We start from the raw sequence: 12077 nt of genomic DNA, 5'->3' as shown, positions 1-12077 counted from the left end.
AACTTTACAAGCGCCGAATTGGTGACCCCGTAAAGCCCAGTGAAGAACGGTTTCTGCAACGAACTTTCTGTCCAAGATGACGCCCACTTGTCGCAGCTACGTGAGCACAGATTTGACTAAGAGGAAAATTTGACTACTTTAACGCGAAGCTGGAGCGTTTGCACAGCGTAGTCAAAAAGCAAGCAGCAGAATCGTAGTAATTACGACGACAAGATGAAACAATCAAGGTGCGTCAAAATGAAGTCAAGCGACTAAAACAACGGTTTCAAATGCTGGATGCGACGATCAACAATACGCGTAATTCGTCTAGCATCAACAACCCAGACCACTGCACCTAGTCCACCAGTATTCACCGGTTCGTTGAATAACTCTTAACCAGCAAAGCGTCTGTGCTATTACCACAAGAAATTTGGTAAGCATGCCATCAACTGCAAAAAAGACTGCGAATCCGAGTACCGACATTAGCCAAATCTGTTAGATAGTTTATTCACATCGGTAGTTCTTTTACCTATAACGGAAAACTATTACGGTATACTCTATATGTAATTAATTGCACAAAATCTTGAAATCTTTTTGTGGTTAAGAGCAGGACAACATTTTCCAAAGTAGGCTATAACTTGGTGTGGCGAGATATCTCGGCCATGTCTAAAATACGACTGTTTTAAAATATGAACTAAGATAAAAACAAACAACAAATCTCTTTCAGCAGATGGATGTGACGCGCTTACGCTTTCCGGAGGTGAGGATGACGAAAACAACAAACCAATTCCAGCTACATGCTTTTATCCTGGCTTGTTTATTTTCCTTAAGTGGAACGGCACAGGCTAATATTTTCAAGATGGCGTCCTCGTCGTTTCACGGCACTAATGCGTTACAGAATTTACTTACCTTTTTTATGACAGCAATTCTCAGTTTTTATGACTTCACTGCACATATAGCGGTTTAGTAACATTCTCCAGATTCGTAACCAATTCATGAAACTCGAGCTGCATGTCAAGTGATTTACCATGTAGGACCCGAGTCAAGTCGAATCTTTTGGTAAAGAAAAGTCGAGTATATGGATATCTAAGATTTGCAGTCACCTCGATGGTATTTTTAATACCATTACATCATTTCTTGGAGAAGTGTTTTCTAATTATTGTTTAAAGTTTATGAACTTGTTTTCTTGCTCTGTTACAACTGTTTTGTTACTACTTAGTAATAAGTAGCCTACTTTCATTAAACGAGTTGAAGCCGGCGTGAACTAGCTATCAAAAATCTTTACATGACGCGAAAAGTATCTCAAACCCCAGTTTTAGAAGTCCTGGGTTACAGTATACTGGCGACTGTTGCCATGCCAAAAAAATTTGAATTGGAAAAGGTCTGACTTAGTTTATGCTATTGTTGTTGTTGAATTACAGAAACCAAAAAGTCTTTCTTAATTCTATAGATTAAAATTATTCTTGTTGTTAGATAAACCACAACTGAACCCTTTTGTTTGTAAATAAATATGACAAGCAGCGACTTCAAGTGACAAGAAAACATCCTGGCCACACACTTTCCTGAGGTTTTCCTTTCTGACAAATCTGCTGGACTTTAGGTGAGTATTTTGGTTTCATTAGGGTATTTTGACGTAACTTTTGCTAGCCATTGCACTAAGTGGTCAAGTTCAAGTTGTTATGTCTTGTTAACAATTATTGGTTACGTAATGTGGGCTAAATAGGCTATATAAGCCTACAAGTCAGAAAACAATCATGACTTTACCAAAAAATTGCTTTAGTATTAGTTTTTGGTTCTATCCGAAAAAACTGCAAAAAAGTTTCAATTACTTGAAAATTGTTTGGCTAAACGGGGCAGTTTGAAAGTATGTTATGCAAAATAAAATTATGCTTGTGATGGACTAAATTTTGTTGTTATACGGCGGACTGTAGAGTATGACAGTTTTCGCCGAGATCTCGGGTGTGTCCATGTGCAAGGAAGCAACTGGTGTGTACTGCGTTTGTGTAGGCATAATGTGGCCCAAAACGATTGAAATCATGGAAAAAATCAGTGTTTACCCTTTTGATTTTTTAGAGAAATCAATTTTAAACAGTAATGTTGCAGTATAAGTTGTAGCAAAAGTTAGTATCTCCTTGCGCTGGTTTGCAATGCCGTTTAAGAAAAAAACTTAGGTGTGCTCTTGCCATAGTCTGCAGTCTGGGTTATACTTTAAGTAGGTAGGCTATAACTTGTTATATTTAGGTTTGAATCAGCAGCATAGCATGTTTTTTGGGTCTAGTAAATAAGTGCACAACCACAGGATGCCTTTGTATACTAGACCCCAGCTACTCAAATTGTGATGTCATCTGGTTGTGCACTTGTACACTAGACCCTGTTTTTCATACGCTGGATATGCAACTTTAGTTTAGATCCCTGCGAGGTTATATTTTTGTAATTGTTTCGTAAAATTTATAGTTTCCTCCAACAAAATTATTACATCAAAATAATTTATTTAAAAAACCTGTTCACTTAATAATGTGTACGTTTGTCATAAATTTACATACACGAAAATATGCCGGCATAAAAATTGCATTTAATTTTCCATGGTAGATTCCAGTCTGGCACGTTAATAAAACTGAAACAACCTAAATGCTCAAAACTGTCTGCTTGTCGCTTTCATTTACAGCCTCGCTGTAGTTTACCTTTTTCTTACCCCCTGACGGCAGCATCTATCGCTTAACTATTGCAAAAGTTAACAAAGCTAGTTTTCAGCTTCCACCAGCAGATCCAGATTTTTGTGTTTTGCTATGCCGCCAATAATTCCATTCAATGTGTTGCTTATTTTTAAAACAGTGGGTCTGATTTCATTTAATGTCTAGTATTCATATGTTTGCGTTATGATTTACATCTCCTGCTTAGCAAATAGGCCAATGTATTTTAAAATATGTTATGCATTTATAGCCCCAACAGGTAAACAAAATGCAAATATTTCTTCGCACTGATCAACTACATTGCATTGATGTCAGTGAATCTGACTTGGTTTCGACTCTAAAAGAAACAATCCAAATCAGAGAAGGGCTACATGCTGAAGACCAGGTATATGTGTAATTCGATATATATATATTGTATAAAATTGTTTTTCACTTCAACTTGCCCAATTTTCAATAATTCAACTTGCTCCTGATTTTGAAGAAATGGAATTGGATTGTTTCATCACTTATTTAGTAATGGCTTTACTTTTTATTTGTTTTGTAAATGCGCATAATTTTTCATGTCAAATTATTGCTTAAGGTTTTGAGCTACAATGGACAAACCTTGGATGATGATATCGCACTTGCAGCTGCTGGCATCCACCACCTTTCAACAGTTACTGTTCTTGCTAGACTTCTTGGAGGTAATTTCTTATGAATGTACCATTATATTTACTTAACATTTCAGAAGCTGTATATTACAGCATGAGGGTACTACACTTTCAAGGATAACATAACCGCTTTATAAATCATTTCTTTTCCTCTGTTGTAAAGTATTCCATGTGCAGTAGAACCGCAGTAAGTTTAACACCCGTGGGATCGTAGTGAAATGGTCATGTTAGCTGGTGGTTGTGTTAGTGGATTTCGCACTGAACGTTGACGTCACAATTGTACATGGACCGTGTTGCTTATATAGCCTAAACTATATTATAAAGCGTGGTTTTGGAGATGCAGAATATGTTTTAAATATGTAATAGTAGGCGTTGTTGTGCCACACATCTAATAAATGCGATAAGGGATTAATCAGTTTCTACTGTACTGCAAGAAATCTTCGATAGATGCTTGGTTTGATGCAATCTTTCAAATTTTGTATCGTTTTGAATATCGTGCTAGGAATGAGAAGATTGGTAGTAGTTTTAGAAACGGTTTAATATCTTTTACATGTTTTAAAACCATTTAAAAAGTGTTAAAAAATGTTGAATTGTTGCTGCAGATTTATTTGCAGTATATGCTTATGCCATGCACTAACCTTTGTGGGCACACAGAGCAAGCAATCGCTATACTACAGTCTCATATGCTTACGGCATAGCTGCAATGAAGTAGCTGTGATTTAACAGTTGCAAATTAAAAAGTTCGGCAATTTTTCTCCCACTTATAGTAGACTGTTGTTGTTATTATCGTGATGTGCTGATGTTTATATACTGGTTAAATGTATTGTTTATGATAATAAGGACATGATGTATTGTATTTTAATTTAGGAAAGGTCCACGGTTCCTTAGCTCGTGCTGGAAAAGTTAAAGCACAAACACCAAAGGTATGGCAGAAAAGGTTATTTTTAACTTAGAGGCGGTGATATGGTATTGCTTTGTGTTCTTATGTGGCTCAACTAGGCATTTTTTTCTTACCACTTGAGCTTTACTCTGCTAGCTGCGATCATGGTTGCAAGTATTGTTAATTGGAATGCTTAAAGTCTCATTGACTTTTGTACTTGTGTTGGACAACGGTAATCGCTATGTCCAAGTTACCACTGACTTTTCAATGCAGGTGGAGGCTCAAGAGAAGAAGAAAAAGAAGACAGGAAGAGCCAAACGTCGCATTCAGTATAACAGGAGATTTGTAAATGTCGTGCAAACATTTGGCCGCAGACGTGGGCCTAACTCAAACTCCTAAACATGTGTGAACCACCATGCAAATAAACTAATTGATTTACTAAAATTTCAGCTACGCAACTTTATCTTACTAAAAGGTTCTGATTAAGTTGAAGTTTATAAAAAACTTGGTTTTCTTGTGGCAAAGTGAGCTTTTAGCAACAGACTGAGGCAGAAATTAATAGTAAATTTTTCCAGTGAAGGTGGATTGCAAAGACCACTGCCACGTATGGGTGTGGTGTTTAGCGTCACATGAGCCTTTTCATCTCGCAGTACATTTTACTGGTGGTAACCAGTGTTGACATTAAAAAAAGTTGGTAGCTTGTGCACTATATGGCATGGCCCCTTTCGCCCCCCCTAGCTACGCCTATGTGTTATGCAAGTTCCGATAGACACAGATTGGAATTGGGTTATTTGAAACTGTTTGCCCGTACAACCGAACAGCAGCAAGCGTTGCTAACGCCTTGCACGAGAACATTACAGCCACAACAAAACTGGGTCTCAAACCAGACTTGCATGTTTGCGAACTGGGTTCTCCACCGCTCCTCCACCCAGCCAACTTTGATGTAGGCCTACAGTATCTTGAAGATAAAAACTTTTTGCATATATATTCCCTGCAATTTAACGTTGTTTTTTATGGCCAACAAGAGAAAATTAGACCTGAAACTATTTTTTAAATTTAGGTTGAGCATGTAAGTCAGTGGCTTACCTACGGTCATAACTTTCATAAGATACCCAAATAGTTTCCGATGATAAAATCTCAACAGTATTGCTACTCCCAAGCATTAGTAACATATATATTACATAAATTCGACATAACCTTTTTCAGTAAAATTGGTTTTCGGGAGAGCATTATGGACTCTTTATACGGCCAGCAGTAAACTATGTGCGGATACTTTGCCTGACCCTGGATAATTATGTAATTTTGACTAATTTGTACATAATGGGCGTTACTTATGTCATGTAACGAAAACCTCGAGTTGTACATATATGATTACTTATAAGCATTTTTCCGGGTCCAGCAAATTTATCTGAATTCTGAGTTAAAGAGAGCTACTAAAGTGTTCTTGGTCCTTGTAGGTATGTAAAGCATAACCTTTTGCAAGTGGAAACACAGATCACAGCATTAGCGTAACCTAAAAACCGGATCATACTTACACAAACGTGATGGGTTAATGACGTAAATAAAACGTATTCGTAACTATTGCACGCATCTAAACTGCGGCCCTACGTAGTGTAACACCTTTAAAATAATGCGCTGCATCGACTTCAAGTAAGATTATATTCTGCGAGGAAGAAAAAAAATACGAAAACAATAAAACAAAAATGGGCTCCTAGATCAACCAACTGGTACACAGCACAATTTCCACTCGAAAACTCAGTCAAAAATGACTTAATTCGATATCGATAATTAATAATAGGCTTTTAAAAGTAAAATCCACGGTCATGAAGCGTTCAAAAACGGAGCTCGCATCAAAAAAGGTAGAAACGTTTAAGCCACATACAGTAGCTGGTCACAACCGTAGCGCCATGATATCTAGTAAGTGGTACGATCTGGGCAGGCTTTAGACGTGGCAGGTGCTTCGTGATGTCCTTTTACAACGATTGGACAAGGAGTAAACCACGTCATACCACGTGAGAAAGACGTCAAAGAAAGACTTTAACGCAGCATGAGACCAACGCTTCCGTTGCAGCGTGGCCAAAAAGAATGGGTATAAATCATCATTGCATGACCCGCCGATTACGATCGGAATGCAGAGTAAAATCTACAAAATGAATAACGATAAAATACCGGTCTTGTCTAAAATGCATTTGCAGCAGGGGGAACAACGGTAGTTCGAGCAAAATTTGAAGTTCATTTTGGCGTAAACCAATGTACACCTCCACAAATAAACCTGTTGGTTTTAACTTGAAAAAACGAAGTCTTTAGGCCAAGACTGGGTTCAGAGGATTTGCCACTTTTTCAAAAAGGCGGCAGCTTTCAAACAAAATAATCTGGTAAAAAGTGAAGAAACACTGATTAAACGACAACATACACACATACAAGGGTCAGGACAGGGGGACAGGGGAACGTGTAGCTTTCCATCACACTCCTAATCCAATAACACTAGGTTTTAAAAGAAATCCATTCTTTACAAAAACGGATTATTAATGGTGAAGCCACGGCACTGGAATCAAAATCTATAATACAAATCAAGCTGATGAGAATTATCTTTAAGAATTCCCATACTGCGTCAAATGCAAAAATGGTATAAAACTGCAATGTTTCATTAGTTTAACAAGCAAAGATTCGTCTCCTTAATAGTACAATGGAAGAATCGACTCCATAATGCAGCTTAATGATTTCTAAAGGACAACAATAGAGCAAACAGATACGTTTTCATCTATCAGCGATGAAGCAGTGAGCAGTAAACTGCCGTGCCATAAATAAAAAAGTAAGTGCAGTAATAATCACATGATACACATCAAATTATCCTAGTTTAAACAACACACCAGTCAACATATGAACACGAAGGAACAGCGCTGCTATTGCATGGACTTTCGATTGCCTGGAAAAGTGGTTATGCCTGAGGGGTCCAGACCAATTCCCTTCCAGTCTTCCTCGTCATCTTCGGACTCGGTTAAGCTTGCTTCGTCTGTGTCCCTTTCCGTTGGGCTTACAACAACCAATCTGTTTCCACTAACCGGAAGACTTAAGTTACTTCCGTTTCGGTCGGAGATTGCATCCAAAAGTGGGGATCGACCAGTCGAAGTAGCAGCAGAATCCATTTGACTGAAGATGAGAATTACCTGCAAAGAAAAATTACCTCATGCTCACGCAGCTTATCTAATCAAGCGGTTAAAGACTTAATCAGTTTCCACCACTAGCGACCTTAGACACAACATTAAGGTCTATTTTACTTTTAAGAAACAAATCGCCTACTTAAAGTCCATTATCATACATTATATTAAACATTATACTAACTCGGAAATTGGGTGAAAAAAGACGATTGGCTTCATCCTTGTTTGCACGATCCAATTCATGTTTTTTAAATGCCAAAACAATCATGTCCTTCTGCTGTGGCATGTGAGAGCACTAAAAGAAATCAAGGAAAAATTCTTTCGCCACAAAATAAAAGCCTTGCACGGTAGTTGAGCTTCTGTCACCTTGAGCCTAACACTTTTTACAGTTTACATGAAAAAATGAAACATACTCGATAATATTGCTGTGCATTTCCATTGGAATTCTGATTATTGCGATCTTCACCAGCACCTAAGTAAAAAGTGAAACACAGGAACGTGATTATTACAAGTTATCATCATAGTTTTGAAATGTACAGGCATTGAAACATTACCTTCGCTGAATTTTGATTTCCCCAATTGCGCAAAGAACGTATTAAACCAAAAGTGAAACACTCTTTCCTGCCATGAATAACACAACAGTGATTAAACAAACAATGCTGTTACCTGCCAGGCCTATGTATTGGTGGTAGCATGATACATCTAACACAATAACTGAGCTTAATTAGTAAAATCAAACAATGGAAGCTAAGGAGTTCAAATTAAGAGTAACACTAGCTTGCCTAACCACCAACTAGCTCGTAGCGAAACCCAGGAAGTTTCAGGACAATGGTGAAGGGTGATGTTGCATAAAATTTCCAAAAATATCAGCCACATATACAATTGTTTTCAATGATGAATTTATACACTCTATATCAGGGCTTCTCAAACTGTGGGTTGCGAAATGTAATTTTGGGGTCGTGAAACAATTCAATTTTAATAATTTGAATTTGTTTTTTGTGAATTTTTTATTCGCTTTGCTGCTTCCATTATGTGGTTCTTTTATTACTGTAGGCTACAGCTACTATACTTTGGTGGATTGTGTGCATTTGTATGATTTTGCCAGAGACAAAAACATCGCTTGAGGTTTGTAATTAGACGTTTATTGTTTTAATATCTTTAACGTGTAGTCTACCCATCAAGGGGTCGCATGAAAATTTCTTTTGTAAAATGGGGTCGCATAACTAAACAGTTTGAGAAACCCAACTCTACATAACGTGATAATATATTCCCTTTATGCACCATTTACAACTTCATTTGCTATGTGTAACATGTTGCAAGTGTAAATTATTTAGCGAAAACCAAATAGAAAGTATTATCAGAAAGGAAAACTAACCTTACGCATAACAGGCCTGTTGTACACTTCAATCTTTATATCACCACAAACAGGCAGTGGCTGAATCAAGTCAAAAATGAGAAAGTTGTCACCACGTACAACATAATCGGGGTTTGAGGTGTACAACTTCACCTTGAGTTGATTTACAACGAAAAATAAGCCTGGAAAGTAAGAGAGAACTTAATCAAACATTGGTGCAAATGGCTTTGAAGCATTGTAAGTGAGAAAAAAATGTTTGTATATAAGCGGCGTAAAAATTTGTGATAACGCCATTAAAATCTAAATTGGTCTAACATTTACAATACTATATTTATCATGTTCACTCATAGTCTGGCTTACATATGGAAGTATGCAACATTTACATGGCTTTCCGAATACGCTATATATAGTTTACGCAAAAAATGAGCAAGCTGGTGCAAAAGATTTAGATGGTAGCAGTACTATGATACAAACAGATAAAGTAGAACATAGCTCAAAACTTAATTAGAGACTTGGAAATTAAGGAAATATACACTTCATCAATCTGATGGCATATAAGTCAAAAAATCATTTCTTTTCTTTACTTATCTTGATCAGTGATTGATTAAAAGGCAGAATGCCAGAATTGCATTTAACCTTATAAACACCTTTTGTGAAGGACAACATTGGAAATTTGAGGGAACAGTATTTGTAATATCCAAATTTAACCATATCTTTTATACAGTATTGTGAGCTAGACTGCTACACTGTACAATACTACAGCAAAAGGTCATTGGAAAGAGCAATTGGCTCTTGAAAAATTACATTTATCTAATTCACTTAAAAGTTTGTATAGCAAATTAAATGGAACTGTAGATTAAAAGACAGTATTTAAGCATTGATAATAAAAACAAGACATCTATAGCATATATACTTGGTTTGGCAGAAAGCAACCGTCTAAAAGAAGCAGGTGAACTAACTGCAGTTATTCCATCATCTGAGAAGTGCAGTGTTATAGTAACATAAGTCTTCTGAATACTCGCAAGCTATTGTTAAACTTTCTTTCAAAATAAGCAGTTAAAGCCTAAACCATTAAACGACTATTGACATAACTTACTGGCATTATGCTGAAGGGGAAGTGTTTCAAACTGTATGCTATGAAGTAGTAGAGTTGTTGGTTTGTACATCAAATTTGATGCTTTCAATTCAGCATAGTAATTCACGTAACGAATTTGTGAAGGAATAGTCACACCCTTTCAAATGAGAAATTGATTTTTATTGTACACATATACATGTTATTTGTTCATACTATACATAAACCACATGAAATAAGATGAACTGTATGAATCTACTTGCCTTCATATTATTAGTTCTGGCAAGACTGTAGAAATTAAGCACGTCAGTTGGTGCAGCAAACCTTCCTCTGTGCAAAAGGTAGCAGCATATCATCACCCCAGTACGACCCTGTAAGATTATTTAATGACAAAGAGATTTTCTTAACCGATAATATTGACTTTTAATCAATTAAAACCGACTTGAAAGTTGTAACACAGGTAGTCCAATTCACAAGAGCAAAGGTCAATCATGTTTAACCTAGCAGAAATCAGTTATATATATATATAAGCTTTCAAATGGGCTTGTATATGCTGGCAAAATTAACTAGCACTCTTCATCGTTTGGCACAATATGGTTTAAATGACTGACGATTTAAAGCAATCTTAAAATAACAATAACATATGAAGCTATATATACCTTTCCTGCTTTGCAATGTATAGCAGCAATATTGTCCTTATCTTTGCCCAGCCACTGGTCGACATCCTCACAAAATGGTTTAATCAACTCAAAACTTGGCGGGTTGTGATCGTCGAATGGAAAGGACGCAACTGCAAAGTACATTGTAACACTTTACCAATATATTTTTCAACTTTTCAAACACCAAGCTCATTAAAGCATGCAACAGCTTGTATAATATAGGTGGTACTTTGGAAAAATGATTGTACCTCTGTCATGAAACTTTTTTGTGTCATAAACGCGTTCAGAACACCTGTGGGAAGAATGTGTAGTTACATTTTATGTCCACATTCTATATCAATTGATCAACTTAAAACTAATCTTATATAACCACGGATATTGTTTTCGTTAAACATGGACATGGGAAAAAAACAGTAGACGGCAATCCACGAAAAATATAAATGCATAATTTGATGTTCTGTGGTGTCATATAATTTGCATTGTGTTTCCTGCTTCATGCTTTTTATAGCCCCAATCTACCACGAAAGCTAAATGAGCTACTCAGAATACCGTATATGCCAATCGGGCATCAGCTGGATGCTTGGTGCAATTCGCAGCTACTATTTTTGACTTTCACACAGTTTTCAGAAACACTAAATCCTGACAATCTCACAAAAACTAAGTAATGTAAGTAATAACACCAAATTAAAACATAAATAAAAATGCGAGATTCAGCAACCTCCATTCACTTTATTTATACTCACAAGTTGTACACCTTGTAATTATTACTATGCTTGTATTCCAGAAATCTATAACATATAAAGAACATACATTCATTCAATGAAATGTACAAAAAATTTAAAGATGATGGAAATAATGAACAACAGTGCATTTTATACACTTTGAGGAAACTAAAGGTTAGCCAACTACAAAAAACAAACAAACTTATTTAACTTTAATAAACCAACGAATAACTTCAATACAACAGAAAAGCTCACTTCACAACATCATCGATGTTATTTCTATAAAACCCTTCTACTTTATCAGCTGGAAAACCCATAGCCAGCACATTCGGACATATATCTGTGGATAAACACATAAAAGGTTGGTATGAAATTTAATTGTAAACAAAAAAGTAATAAATTGGTAGTCTGGTACAATCCACCAAAGAAAAAAAAACAAACTTTTAGCCATTAAAAGAATAATTTAAAACATAAACATACATGAGAGGTCCAAATCAAAGCCATCTTCTGTGTATCGCCTCTTGTTCTTGCTAACGAGGCGTTTTATTTTTGACATGTTATCATTCAACTTCACTTAATTTCAAACTCAGCGACCTAAAATGACACATCTATAGCAAACAATAAAACAGACTGAAGCATTAACCAGACAGTACTCCATGTAGTCCAACTTTCAAAACGTAACTTGTCATGCAGCTTAGTAATACTGCTGCGGCCATCACACCCTTAGAAAATGACGATACAGGAATTGTGATGTCATTACATCCTGACCCGAAGCATTCACCATGCGCCATTTATAAATAAACCTAGCAGCAATACGAGCATACGACTTATTTGGTCAATAATGCATGCACTTAGTAATCTGCAGCAACTTGGTGATTGTATCCGTTCAGCTAGCATGTTAAAGTTCCACCAC

General features: G+C 36.4%; 2 protein-coding genes across 2 annotated transcripts; one reads left to right on the top strand and one right to left on the bottom strand.

Moving 5' to 3' along the window:
- Window positions 1-1452: 1452 nt before the first annotated feature.
- Window positions 1453-4643, top strand: LOC143469118 (ubiquitin-like FUBI-ribosomal protein eS30 fusion protein). The gene is made up of 5 exons (XM_076966689.1): window positions 1453-1579; window positions 2920-3054; window positions 3250-3352; window positions 4187-4242; window positions 4473-4643. The coding sequence occupies exons 2-5, from the start codon at window positions 2938-2940 to the stop codon at window positions 4596-4598; spliced, it is 402 nt and encodes a 133-aa protein (XP_076822804.1). The 5' UTR covers window positions 1453-1579; window positions 2920-2937; the 3' UTR covers window positions 4599-4643.
- Window positions 4644-5839: 1196 nt separating this feature from the next.
- LOC143451208 (phosphatidylinositol 3,4,5-trisphosphate 3-phosphatase and dual-specificity protein phosphatase PTEN-like) lies at window positions 5840-11802 on the bottom strand. Its single transcript, XM_076951677.1, has 12 exons — window positions 11645-11802; window positions 11420-11504; window positions 11186-11230; window positions 10691-10734; window positions 10443-10573; window positions 10047-10154; window positions 9808-9943; window positions 8733-8893; window positions 7912-7978; window positions 7771-7829; window positions 7542-7652; window positions 5840-7366 (listed from the first exon to the last, which is right to left on the bottom strand). The coding sequence occupies exons 1-12, from the start codon at window positions 11718-11720 to the stop codon at window positions 7103-7105; spliced, it is 1287 nt and encodes a 428-aa protein (XP_076807792.1). The 5' UTR covers window positions 11721-11802; the 3' UTR covers window positions 5840-7102.
- Between the last annotated feature and the right edge of the window lie 275 nt (window positions 11803-12077).

The sequence above is a fragment of the Clavelina lepadiformis genome, chromosome 1 (genome assembly GCF_947623445.1).
Source record: "Clavelina lepadiformis chromosome 1, kaClaLepa1.1, whole genome shotgun sequence".
In the NCBI taxonomy this organism is placed as follows: Eukaryota; Metazoa; Chordata; class Ascidiacea; order Aplousobranchia; family Clavelinidae; genus Clavelina; species Clavelina lepadiformis.
This window is presented reverse-complemented; position numbering and strand designations above follow the sequence as displayed.